Source organism: Protobothrops mucrosquamatus, unplaced genomic scaffold, assembly GCF_001527695.2.
Source record: "Protobothrops mucrosquamatus isolate PMUCROS unplaced genomic scaffold, P.Mucros_1.0 scaffold2155, whole genome shotgun sequence".
NCBI lineage: Eukaryota > Metazoa > Chordata > Lepidosauria > Squamata > Viperidae > Protobothrops > Protobothrops mucrosquamatus.
This window is the reverse complement of record NW_015388252.1, coordinates 1-12,383: the sequence shown is the minus strand read 5'-3', so window position 1 is coordinate 12,383 and position 12,383 is coordinate 1. Positions and strand designations below refer to the sequence as shown.

Genomic DNA, 12,383 nt, shown 5'->3' with positions numbered 1-12,383 from the left:
TGGCCGCTCTACAAACCTCCTCGATGGTCGCTTGAGTGTTCCAAGCCGCAGATGTGGAAGCGCTCCGTGTGGAGTGCGCTGTGACCCCTCGTGGAACCGGCAATGACTCCGCTCGATATGCCTCGGTGATGCACGCCCTAATCCACCTGCCAATGGTGGAAGAGGAAACCTTCCTACCCTTGGAAGAGGGGTGAAAGGAGACAAACAGGGCTTCTGATGTGCGGAAATCCGCTGTCCGCGCAATATAGTAACGGAGCGCCCTGCGGACATCTAAGCAATGCCATTGCCGTTCCAGGGTACGCGATGGTTTAGGGCAAAAGTCAGGTAGAATAACCTCTTGGCTCCTGTGAAAGAGGGAATTCACCTTTGGGACAAAGGTAGGGTCCAGACGGAGTATCACACGGTCCGGGTGGAAAATGCACAAATCCTTACGGACCGACAGTGCCGCCAGCTCTGATATACGTCGAGCTGACGTGATGGCCACTAAAAAGGCTGCCTTATGAGACAGGTGACTCATATCGCACGACGCTAATGGTTCGAAGGGCGCCCTTGTCAGAGCCCTAAGAACCCGGGGCAACTCCCAGGAAGGATATCTATGTACTGTCGGTGGCCTGATGTTAGCTGCCCCCTTAAGAAAGGAGCGTAGCAGTGGGTGGTGAGCTAACGACCCTCCGTGTTCCCAGGCGAGAACAGTAGAGAGCGCAGCTAGTTGCCTACGCAAGGTATTAGGGGCCAAACCTGTGTCCAAACCGTCCGACAGATATTCCAAAATATTAGGAATATTGAGTCGTGAGAGAGACAACTTATGTTTGTCGCACCAAGCACAAAGGTTTTCCACGTTGCCTCATAGATGCGATTCGTGGATGGGCGACGGGATGCCTGTATAACCTCAATGACCCTTAAAGAGCAAGATTGCCTCGACAAATAGTTGCGCTCAAGTGCCAGACGGCTAGCTGCAGCCACTGGGGATCCGGATGTAGAATGGCCCCTTGACTGAGTGATATCCTGTCTGGCGGAATCCTCCACGGATCTGTTGTGGAGAGACCCAGCAGGTCGGCAAACCACGGTCTCCGTGGCCAATACGGGGCTACCAGTAGAATCTCCGCGTCTTCCCAGAGCAGTTTGCGTACCACCGCCGGGAGAAGAGGGAGAGGTGGGAAAGCATACAGCAGACCCCGAGGCCATGGAGAGCGCAGCGCATCTACCTGTTCCGCTCCCTGAGCTGGGAAGCGGGAGAAGCGGGGGAGCTGGGTGTTGGCCGGTGAGGCGAATAGGTCCACTGAAGGTAGACCAAAGCGATGGCAGATCTCTTTGAAGACCCTCGGGTGAATCCTCCACTCTGAGTGGCCTATTGTCGCTCTGCTCAAGACATCTGCCTGGGTATTGTCCTTCCCCGAGATGTGCTCGGCCTTGATGGATGCTAGGTTGTGCTCTGCCCAGGTCCCCAATATTAATGCCTCGTTCAGAAGGATTCGAGAATGAGTGCCCCCCTGTCTGTTTACATGAGCCTTGGCCGTCATGTTGTCCGTGAGGACAAGTACATGACGCCTCCGGACCTGGCTGTGGAAGTGAAGGAGAGCTAGATGTACAGCCCTCAGTTCCAACCAGTTGATGTCGTGGCGGAGGTCTGAATGAGACCAACGGCCCTGTGCCCAGTGAGAACGAAGATGCGCCCCCCATCCAAAGAGGCTGGCATCGGTCGTGAGGAGGAGCCGCTCCGGCTCCTTGAACAACGACCCTTTGAGGACGGCTGGGGACAGCCACCATTTGAGGGAAAGCGAGGTCTGAGATGGAAGTCTCACCCTTCTCTGAGAGGCACTGATGTTCTGCCTCTGGAAGGGGAGCAGGAACCACTGCAATTCCCTGGAGTGGAGCCTGGCCCACGGCACTATGTCTATGGCTGATATCATCTGTCCTAGCACCCTGGAAAGGCTGAGCAGAGAAACCTTCTGCCCCTTGCGTACTTGGCGGATGGATTTTATCAGGTTGGTCAAACGTTCCTGAGACAGATACACCCGGCATTCCCTGGTGTCTATGACGGCCCCTAAATGCAATAGCCGAGTCGTGGGGACCATATGACTCTTGGGGAAGTTTACCGAGAACCCGTGATCCTGGAGCAGCTGTACTACCCGGTCGAGATCCTGTCGTGCCGAGTGGGCGGAGGTTGACTGGATCAGGATGTCGTCCAGGTAACACTGGACCCTGATCGGTACCATCCGAAGGCGAGCTGCCAGGACCGCCAGGATCTNNNNTACGCTTCCGTGAGATCGATGGATGTCAGGAAGTCTCCCTTTCTCACGCTCCCCAAAATGGAGCGGAGTGTCTGCATCTTGAATTTTTGATATCTGATATGATGATTCAAATTTTTTAGATCCAGGATGGCTCTCCATCCTCCTGACGGTTTTGGAACGACAAAGAGGATGGAGTAAAATCCCCGCCCTCTCTGGTCCAGCGGAACGGTTTCTACGGCCCTTATCTCCAGAAGATGCTGGATGGCCTGGCTCATCAGATTTCTTTTGGCTAGGTTTCGGGGGAATGGGCAAGAAATGAACCTGTTTACAGGTGTGGAGATGAACTCCAGGTAGAGACTGGCCCTTATCGTGTTCAGAACCCACTTGTCCGTGGTGGTGGCCTCCCATTGGTGGAAGAACAGCGATAGTCTGCCCCCTATGGGAGGTCCCGTTTCCGGGGAGTCACCTGGAGCGACGAAATGGCCGGCCGCTCCCACGAAAGGGCCGCTTACCCTGGTTACCCTGGTATTGTTGCCTGGGCTTGCTCGCCTGTCTGCCAAATGGCCCCTCTTGTCGGTCCGGTCTGGGAGGGAAAGGACGAAAAGAGTTTGAATAATTGTATCTATTCCCCCCCCCCTGAAAAGACTGCCCACGGGGGAAATAATTTTGCCTCTTGTCAGCCTTCTTAATGATATGGTTGAGCACTTTGCGCTTATCCTTATTCTCCGAGAGATAAGGAGTCAAAGCCTCACCGAATAATTTACCTCCCTGGTACGGGGCAGAGGACAGACGCCACTTGGATTTGGCATCAGCATGCCAATGCTTAAGCCAAAGCATGCGTCCACTGGTGATCCCTGAAGCCATGGCTCTGGAAGCGAACTTAGTCGCCTGGAGCGTAGCATCCGAGGCGTACTCCATTGCTGCCACCATCTTACTGATGTCCTGTTGAGAGCGGACATCATCCTTGGGGGTGCGGGCCTGTAGTTGTTTTAGCCAACGGTGGGCTGCTCTAGTGAAAAACGACGCTGAGTTCGTTGCCCTAATGGCCCAAGCGGAAGCCTGGTGGATCCTGCGAAAAGATAACTCGCACTTACGTTGAACAGTTTTTTGTCTGTGGAACTCGGAAGGGGAAAGGAGGCTGGTAACGCCCATTGTTTCTTAACCGCAGTTAGAAACATGGGCGGACATGGGATCCGGTGCTGAGCTGCCACCGGTTCAATAAAATTTGGATCAAGATCCGAATCGGGAGCAACTGCAGTCGTTGTGGAAAGGGGCTCAGAGCCACGGTGTGCGGTGGAAGAGACCTTGCGGAGCAACGTAACGAACGCCGAAGGGTGGAACATTCCAGTGGGCGCTGGAGCGTCCGCCGACTGTCCTTCTTCCTCAGACATTGGAAACTCCTGGTCAGAGCCCTGATCAGGTAGCGACAACCCCTCAGAATACAAGGATTCAGCAGGTGAAGAGGGGCCGGACTGAGGGTCATCTGTCTGAAGTGGGGGGGTAGCAGGGGGAACTATGACTGGAGGTTTAGGAACTGCCCTAGCGTTCAGAGCGCAGTCCACTGCCTGAGCAATCAACATGGACAATCGCTCCTCTGAAGGGAAGGGAAGCTGTTCGGTCTGGCGAAGTCCAGCCGCTGTAGGGGTGAAAGTGGCCTCTGGCCTACACTGAAGCGACTGATTAAGTGGAATCTGGGACTCCTGCACCCGCCCCCCAGTCTGAGGATCGTCCAATCGAGCAATTTTTTGTGCCTTAGAGAACTCCTTTTCCAGAGCTTGGTGTCTCCTGGTGGCGTGCTTATCTGCCCCCTTGGATGACTTTTTTGCAGATTTTGACTTAGTAGTTTGCGCAGCCCTTTCAGATCCGTCCGGATGAGGTGGCATAGAACTCATGCCAGCCAATGAAGGGGACACGACCTCCTTCTCAAGGGGATAGGACCCTGGCCACAAAATGGCCACCGCTCATAAAATGGTGGCCTGCCCTGAGGGGATCAGATGGGCCACCTAAAATGTTTAATTAATTTCTTCTTCTGGAGACTGCATTCTCCCAGATTCTTGATCCCCCAGATGAAGGTGACCATAAATTGACTAAGTCACTATGAATTTTAGTCTCTAGACCACAGTGCCTGGGATAAAAAATTCTAGTCCTTGCTTCAAAATGGCGGCCGCGCCAAAAAGACCAACTGTCAAACTTTTTCAGTTGGGAGCTGAAGAAGCCCACTATGAGCAAGGCGGCTGTGGGCCGCACCGCAATCAGCCGCTAACCAGCTGACCGGCTGTCCGCTCCGAAAATACGGCCGAAAAGGAGATCAAAGTGCCATTCGGCCTGTTCCTCGCTTTCCTCGGAGCGCCGTGGCCACCAACGGAAAACCTAGCGGTTTTTGAGAAATCGGCCTTCCCGGGGATGCAGCCGCAATCCCCGTCACCAGAAAGCAACTCGCCGAGGAAGCAATCAGCCGATCGGCTTCCTCGGATGTCCTCTGTTACAAATTGGCCTCCCCGGGGACGCAGCCGCAATCCCCGTCACAAGAGGCCAATCGCCAAGGACAGAGAGTAGTCGAACGGCTTTTCTAGCCTCAACTGACCGCGGAGCGAAAAAACGGAGAGAGACAAACGGAGGGAGCTGACAGGTTTAAATCCTCGTCACTCCCTGCCGATAATGGAGCCGCTGCCGCGAACTCTAACCGCACTCCGCTATGAGTGTGTGAAATTTGGAGTCCAAATTTTCAATTTAGTAGTCCTGCCCTGTGAGCTCCTGGAGGGAGGGGAGAAAGAAGGGACCCCCTTCTGCCTCCCAATAAATCCCCCCCCCACTGTAGAGCTGACAGGGGAACTGAAAGTTTTCTATATATATATATATCTAATTGTATTGATGAAGATGGAGGAACCACTAATAAGTCAGACTGTACCTAAGAGCCAGAGTTGTACGTCCTGTCCTTGGGCAAGATCAAGTCAAGACTGGACATAGGTCCAGGGACAGGGCGTGACAACTTTGGCTGACTTGATCTGATTGGGCAGGAATACAGTCTCAACCATGGGTGGATCCTCCATCTCCAGTGCTGGAGAAAGAGGGGGAAAAACCTTTCTCCTTCATCCCAACAGGTGAAAACAATTTTATAACTTATCTACCATCTTTAAATACAGCATAATTATCCCCATACCTCATCTCTTAATTTAAAAAAATCAAAATATTTCATTAAACGTTCTTTACTAAAAGTCCAGTAAGGACAACATATATTCATATTCTCTCTCTCTCTCTCCTCTCCTCTCCCTCTCTCTTTCCTCTCCCTCTCTCCCTCTTTCCTCTCCCTCTCTTTTTTTCTTTCCTCTCCCTTTCTCTTTCCTCTCCCTCTCTCCCTCTCTCTTTTTCTCTCTCCCTCTCTTTCCTTTCCCCCTCCCTCTCTCTCTCTCTCTTTCTCTCTCTCCCCCCCCTCCGATCTTCTGCTCACCTGGCCAGCTGGCCTCACGCTGTTCTCTGACAAGCTACACACATTCTTATTGGGCTGGCTCTCTCCTGCCCTTGGTCTGCCAGTCCTCTTCCTTCAGTAAGTAAAAGTGTGTGTGTGTGTGTGTGTATGAGAGAAAGAGGGGGGAGGGAGGGAGGGGGAGGGAGGGGGAGGGAGGGAGAGAGGGAGGGAGGGAGAGAGAGAGAGAAGGGAAGCGCAAGTGCCTCTCTCTGTCTCTGCCTCTCTCTGCAAATGGCGGAGGACTGGGACCCGCAGTAGAAGGCTGAAAGAGCCACATGCGGTTCCAGAGCTGCGGGTTGCCAATCCGTAAGTTAGACATATATACTGCTTCACAGTACTTTACAGCCCTCTAAGTGGTTTACAGAACCAGCTTTTGCCCCCAACAATCTGGTCCTCATTTTACCAACCTCGGAAGGATGGAAGGCTGAGTCAACCTTGAGCCACTGAACTCCTGGCAGTGAATAAAGCCAGGCTGCAATACTGCATTCTATCCACTATGTCATCATGGCTGAAATTCTTTTCAATCTTTCCCATTCAACTGCACCTTTCTTCATAGGGCCCACTAAACTACCAGAGTAGATTTTAGAAGTATCTATTCCTTTGACAGTTGCTTTTCTAGCAGACAACATTAGATGCAAGTGATACTTCATTTTTAAAAAGTGAGTTTTTCAAACAATTTTCTCAAATATGCTAAACGAGAGTCACTTCACATATGGTGCCTGTAACACTGGAAAGAAGAGACAGTTCATGCTAGTGTTTATTTTTTCTTTGCATTAAGTGAGAGTCCAACAATCCCCTTCACTTCAACATTCTGCAAATAATTTTTTTCAGCAGTTAAAACAGTGTAGTGTCCTACAAACTGAAAAACTGATGCAACAGTCTCCCGCCCAAAAAATATCTATTGTACTTTTACCAAAATTCAAGCAAAAGTTACCATGTAAACCAAAATGATTTATCTGTTTAATACAGAATAACAAACAAAATGTATTATTTTTAGATCAACTTCTCCATATTTACTACTTTTACTATTCAGATTGCCTGTATACAAACACATACTGTATCTACGTAAATGCATCATCAATAAGGGGTACTTTAAAAGCAGACTTACCTTTGTGTCCAAGAATTGATATAAGCAAAAATCTTGAGTGCATGCTCCTTTCTGAGTTGCAAGCCATCACCACCATCAGTATCTGATACTAAAGGAAAAATAATGGTAGAATTAGTGTCATGAAATGTCATGTTTAAAATTTCTTATATACTCTATGTCTATGGAGATTCCCAGTCATCCAGGTCCTGGTTGTCCCAAAGGTGCTTTTTCAGGAGGCAACTGGACTTTGTTTTTGTCTTTTTTTAAAGACATTTTGCTTCTCATCCAAGAAGTTTCTTCAGGTCTGACTGCTGGTGGAGAATGGAAGGATTTATATTCCTTGCAGACAGCTGGTCATTTGCATTTGCACTTCAGTTTGAGATGCAGACAACACAGACTCATTTATTTATTTATTTATTTATTTATTGTATTTATATCCCGCCCTTCTCCTTTCGGACTCAGGGCGGCTGACAAATGATAAAAAGCTAACAAATTACACCCCCAATATCCTGCACGTGTCTTCAACAGTGAAGGGACACAGGGCAAAAAACACCCTTCAGCCAAGAAGGTTCCACACACATTTGCACTACTCAGGTGACCCTGAAGACACAGGTGAACCATCAAAATGGCTTCAACAACTCTCTAAAAGAATGCAAATGACCAGCTGTCTGCAAGGAATATAAATCCTTCCATTCCCCACCATCCAGTCAGAGCTGAAGAAGCTTCTTGGATGAGAAGCAAAATGTCTTCAAAGAAAAACAAGAAAGTCCAGTTGCCTCTTGAGAAATATATACTCTTTACTATAAATGGATAAATAACAATTTAAAAATGTTGTTCCCATATTTTAAAATTTTTCAACATATTAAGATTTAAACTAATCTGTAGAAAAGTTGTGTCAAACAAATGAGACCACTACTATACTTGCAGGCCACATATTGATTTAGAAAGCCACACATTTATAGATTTATTTATATCAATACATTAACACATTAAAATCAGATAGAAACAAGATACAACTAATATATATTAAAAGGCAGGTTTTTAAGGTTAAAAAAAATAGGACCAAGATAAATCACTTCAGAATTTTTTCCACCTTTAATACAGGTAGTAGTCCTTGAGTTACAAGTATAATGGAGTCTGCCCATTCCACTCGTAACTTGAAAACTGTTTTGCTTAACTACTGCTTCACTTAACAACAGAACTGTCAGTCCCAATTTGGGTTGTTAAGCAAGCACTACTTGTACTTATACCATCACAACCATTTAACCATAGGAAAAGCTAAAGTGAAGTAATGTAAAAAATATACTGATTCTAGAATGGAAAAAATTATTCCAGTCCTGAGGATTTACTTATAGAAGCTATTCCTAAAATGACATAGTTCAGAGGGAGAAATAAGCATTTCAGATTTCTCTGGAACTTTTTATGAAACCAATACTTTTTGCATACCTCTAAATGCAGAGCTATGTGTGATTGATACAGCAAGCAGTTTGAACTATGACAGCAATTAATGAATTCAAGGTAGTACACAACCTCAATTACTCTAACATATTCCTCTTTTCTTGTCAATGAAGACATAATTCTAAAAAACTCATGTTACAAGACTAAGGTTAACTCATCTCAAAATAAGTTGCAATTCATTGCAATATATAAAGTTGGTTTAAATATCTTGTTTCTGATTAATCATAGTCCAAGATTTGGGAACAAGAAGCTAGACATAATCCTGGTTTCCTGATGTACTTCTTCATAATAATGAAGGTCTACATGCATTATGAAGCTTAACCTTGGTTTCCTGATATAATTCTTCACAATGAAGGCCTACTGCATAATCAAGTTTCTTATGCACAATATGCAATGAGCTATGTTTCTGTATCATACTATAATATGCTAATGTAGATACTGACTCCTGGAAACTGTAATATACTACAGCTAGTCCCTGACTTGTAACCAATCTTTTAGTGACCATTCAAAGTTACACTAAGAAAAGTGATTTATCACTGTTTTTCACACTTATGGCCATTGCAGCATCCTTGTGGTCATGTGATCAAAATTTGGATGCTTGGCAAAAGACATTTATGAATGTTGTAGTGTCCAGGGGACATGTGATTACTTTTTGCAATCTTCTGATGAACAAAGTCAATGGGGAAACCAGATTAACTTAATAACTGCAGCAATTCACTTAACAAATGTCGTAAAATGAGGCAAAACTCACTTAACTGTCTTGCTTAACAACAGAAATTTTGGACTCAATTGTGGTTGTAAGTTGAGGATTACTTGTACAATATACTCTGATATGACAAAAAAAGAGATACAGCTAGTCCTCAAGTTATGACTGTAATGGAGCCTGTCCATTATGGTTGTAAGTTTTGATGGCCATAAAGGAGATCAGTCACATGACTTTTTGTGGTGATTATTAAGCAAGTCATTAAGCAAATCATGTTACACTATGGGCCAATTTTGTAAAAACAAAACAAAACAAACCACAACCAGGTGCAAATGCCGGTTTTCCGCAAAACTGTCATAGAACAAGGTCATGTGATTGTGGGACACAGCAAACTACTCTAAATCCGGGTCAATTGACAAGCATATTAAGTGCGGTCACATGACCGCAGGGAGGGGAGAGGGCTGACTGTCTGAACTTTGAATCCAGGTCATAAGTACCTTCCAAGAAAGTTCATCATAACTTTAAATGGTCACTAAGTGATCAGTCAAGTTGAGGACTATTTATACTGAGTTTGTAAAACTGAAACATAGAATAAATAGATATCTATCACACTAACAAAAGATCCATGAAAATACTCTGAAGAGTGAGTCTATTCAGAAGTACTTGACTTTCAACCATATATTGGCTTCTGATGTAATTATTAAAAACAAATAATCATACAGAATTATTATGCTGAAAGTTACACATAGACTGCATAAAAACAAAAAGGAATCCTGCAAGTTTTCTCTTTTTAAAAAAACAATTACCATTTATCTTAAAACATTAAAGGAACAAAATAAATAACTACACAGAAGGAAAAGAAAATGGACATAGATGGAAAATAAAATATCCCTAAATAAAAAGTAAATTTATAACTATCATGAAATTTAAAAGTCATTGCTTATTTATTTATTGCTGTCGGTCTCAGACATTTGTGAAGGATATTAAGGCTGGGGTCAATCTGGGAGAGGGAATGATATTCCTTCCATAGGGCAGGTGCCATGGCAGAAAGAACCTGCCTCCTGGGTCCCCCCCAGATATAACTCTTTAGTGGGTGTATTTCTGCTGGACCTGATGGGACCAGCAGATTGGATGGAGGCGATCCCTCAAATAATTATACCATGAAGGGCTTTAAAGGTCGAAACCAAAACTTTGAATTGCACATGGAAGCAAATTGCCACTTATGGAACTGAGGTATCACCTGTGCTGCTCTAGTGGCATGCATAACTTCCTGCACTACCTCATTTTGTACCAACTGAAGTTCTGAATACTCTTCAAGGGCAATACCATGTAATAAAGCACAATCATCTAAAAGTACAATTTCAAAGTCCAGAGCTCTTTGAAGCTTATGTGCAATCATCTTCTCAATCACATCCTCCCCTCAAGTTGTCTAGCATGGTAGGATCCAGCTATGGTTTTCTAATGAGGGGGTTAACCAACTCCTCCTTAAGAAGTGGAAGAACAAACTCCTCACTCAAAAGAGAAATTCACCACTACTAGAATCTATCCATATGACACCACTCAGACAGCTTTAACTAGCCAAGAGGAGCATGGTTCTACAGAGAAATGACCAAGCTCATAGTCCAATGGGCCCTGTTCATTTTCCCAGGCCCAATAGGTTCAAATTGATCCAAGCTAGCAGGGCAAGAATCTGCCCCAGGAACCTCTAAGACCTCCAACAAGCCTGACATACAACTGAGAACAAATGTGGGCAATTTTGACTGACAGAGGTTAAGCAAATTTGTCCATACACTCCTCCTGTAGGGGGATCTTCAAGTCCTCTCTACCCAAGAAGGCTGCTGAAACAAGGCTTAGGGCAGCTATCTGCAGACACAATAAAGGCAAAGAAATATTGCTTCTTCACTGTCCTTATCTCCACAAGGTAAGCCTTAATAGCAGCTCTAGCCCATGTCTGGTTGTGTTTGGTCCTTCTTGAGTGCCAACAACACTCTAGGTGTCTCTTCTCCCATTTCATATACCCCAATTTTTTCCATGAACCTTGGGAGAATGACACAATCAATAAGGGGCAAGGTTATATGATCTGATCCAAGATCTTGGCCTACAACCTGTCATTTAAGGACCAAAGTTATGACAGCTTGGAAGTGGTACTTTATGATCCATAAAGTATATCCAGCCCTGATAAGACCCCTCCATGGCCATGTGGTCACGATTAGGGTGTTTGGCAATCTTTCACACTTAAAACTGGTTGCCAAGTGCCCTTTAATAATGCAATTGCCATTTGCAATTTTCTGTGTTAGCTTCCCCAGAAAATCAGTGGGAAAGCTAGCAGAGAAGGTTACAAGCCACTACCATCTGCCAAAGGATTTCCCCTCCCTTCCATGCATTGGGGGAGGGGAACAGAAATTCTTTGTTAGGCTGCAGAAACAAGCTCAGATCTTCAGAACTTCTCATGCATTCCTTTCTGTGTATAGAGGGTGTTGCCCCCCTCCTTTGGCAGTCAGCTGTTTTTGTCTGCTTAATCACAACCGAAAAAAGCCATCACTGCAGTTGTTCAGCAAAGCAATCATGTAGGCATCTCACTTAATGACCGCTTTTCTCAACAACTGAGATTCAAGTCCCAATTGTGATCACAGGCTGAGAAGTACTGTATTGTAAGATCACATTAATGGATTTTATATCTCTGAAAGTACTTCTCTCCCCCCCTTTCCAATCCAAAAACTAAGGTGAGTATTTTCTGAACTTTTGCCTTGTCTATATTCCTGCTAGAGACTAAGCTTCATTTTATCTGATTGTTCCCTTGGTTGTATTTCATTATCCTGTCTCCTAAGATCATTCCCACATACCGTTATAGGCAGGAAGGTTACTATGCAGCAGGAAGGCTGGTATAGTAGCAGAAATGCTAACTGATTCCTAGAGCCCAAGTTAATGAACAGGATCTCACCTCTGCAATCTGTGAAGCAGCACCCATGAAAGCCTTAAATAATTTCAGCATGACAATTGCTACACCAGCAACCCTGCCCTCAAGTCTCAGTTCGTGCCACACCCCAAACCCAGCTGGATACATTTCTGGAAGAGATACCCCCTTCTGGGGTAGAGGAACACTTTGAAACCCAAGCTCTAGAAAAATCTGATCACAAACCCAAACTCTGGCTCAGGTATGTAGACGACACCTTCATAATCTGGCCACATGGGAAAGAAAAACTGGACAACTTCCTCACACACCTCAACAGCCTACACCACAAAATACAGTTCACCATGGAAACAGAAGCTAATAACCAACTTCCCTTCCTGGATGTCCTAGTCTACAAGAAATCCAATGGCTCCCTAGGACACACCATCTACCAGAAGAAAACACACACAAACCGCTATCTGCACGCACTCTCACACCACCACCCAGCACAGATCAACTCCGTAGCCAAGACACTCATCTCCAGAACA

At 45.7% G+C, this 12,383-nt stretch overlaps 1 protein-coding gene across 1 annotated transcript in view; it reads right to left on the bottom strand.

Annotated features, from left to right (window-relative positions):
- Positions 1–10,344, bottom strand: part of USP34 (ubiquitin specific peptidase 34) — a 143,976-nt gene extending 133,632 nt beyond the window's left edge. Inside the window, exons 1-3 of the mRNA XM_015824189.1 lie at positions 10,105–10,344; positions 9,752–9,758; positions 6,806–6,893 (exon numbers count right to left, since the gene is read on the bottom strand). Coding sequence (XP_015679675.1) covers positions 6,806–6,893; positions 9,752–9,758; positions 10,105–10,344 — 335 coding nt within the window. The remainder of the gene's footprint in view (positions 1–6,805; positions 6,894–9,751; positions 9,759–10,104) is intronic.
- Positions 10,345–12,383: the final 2,039 nt, after the last annotated feature.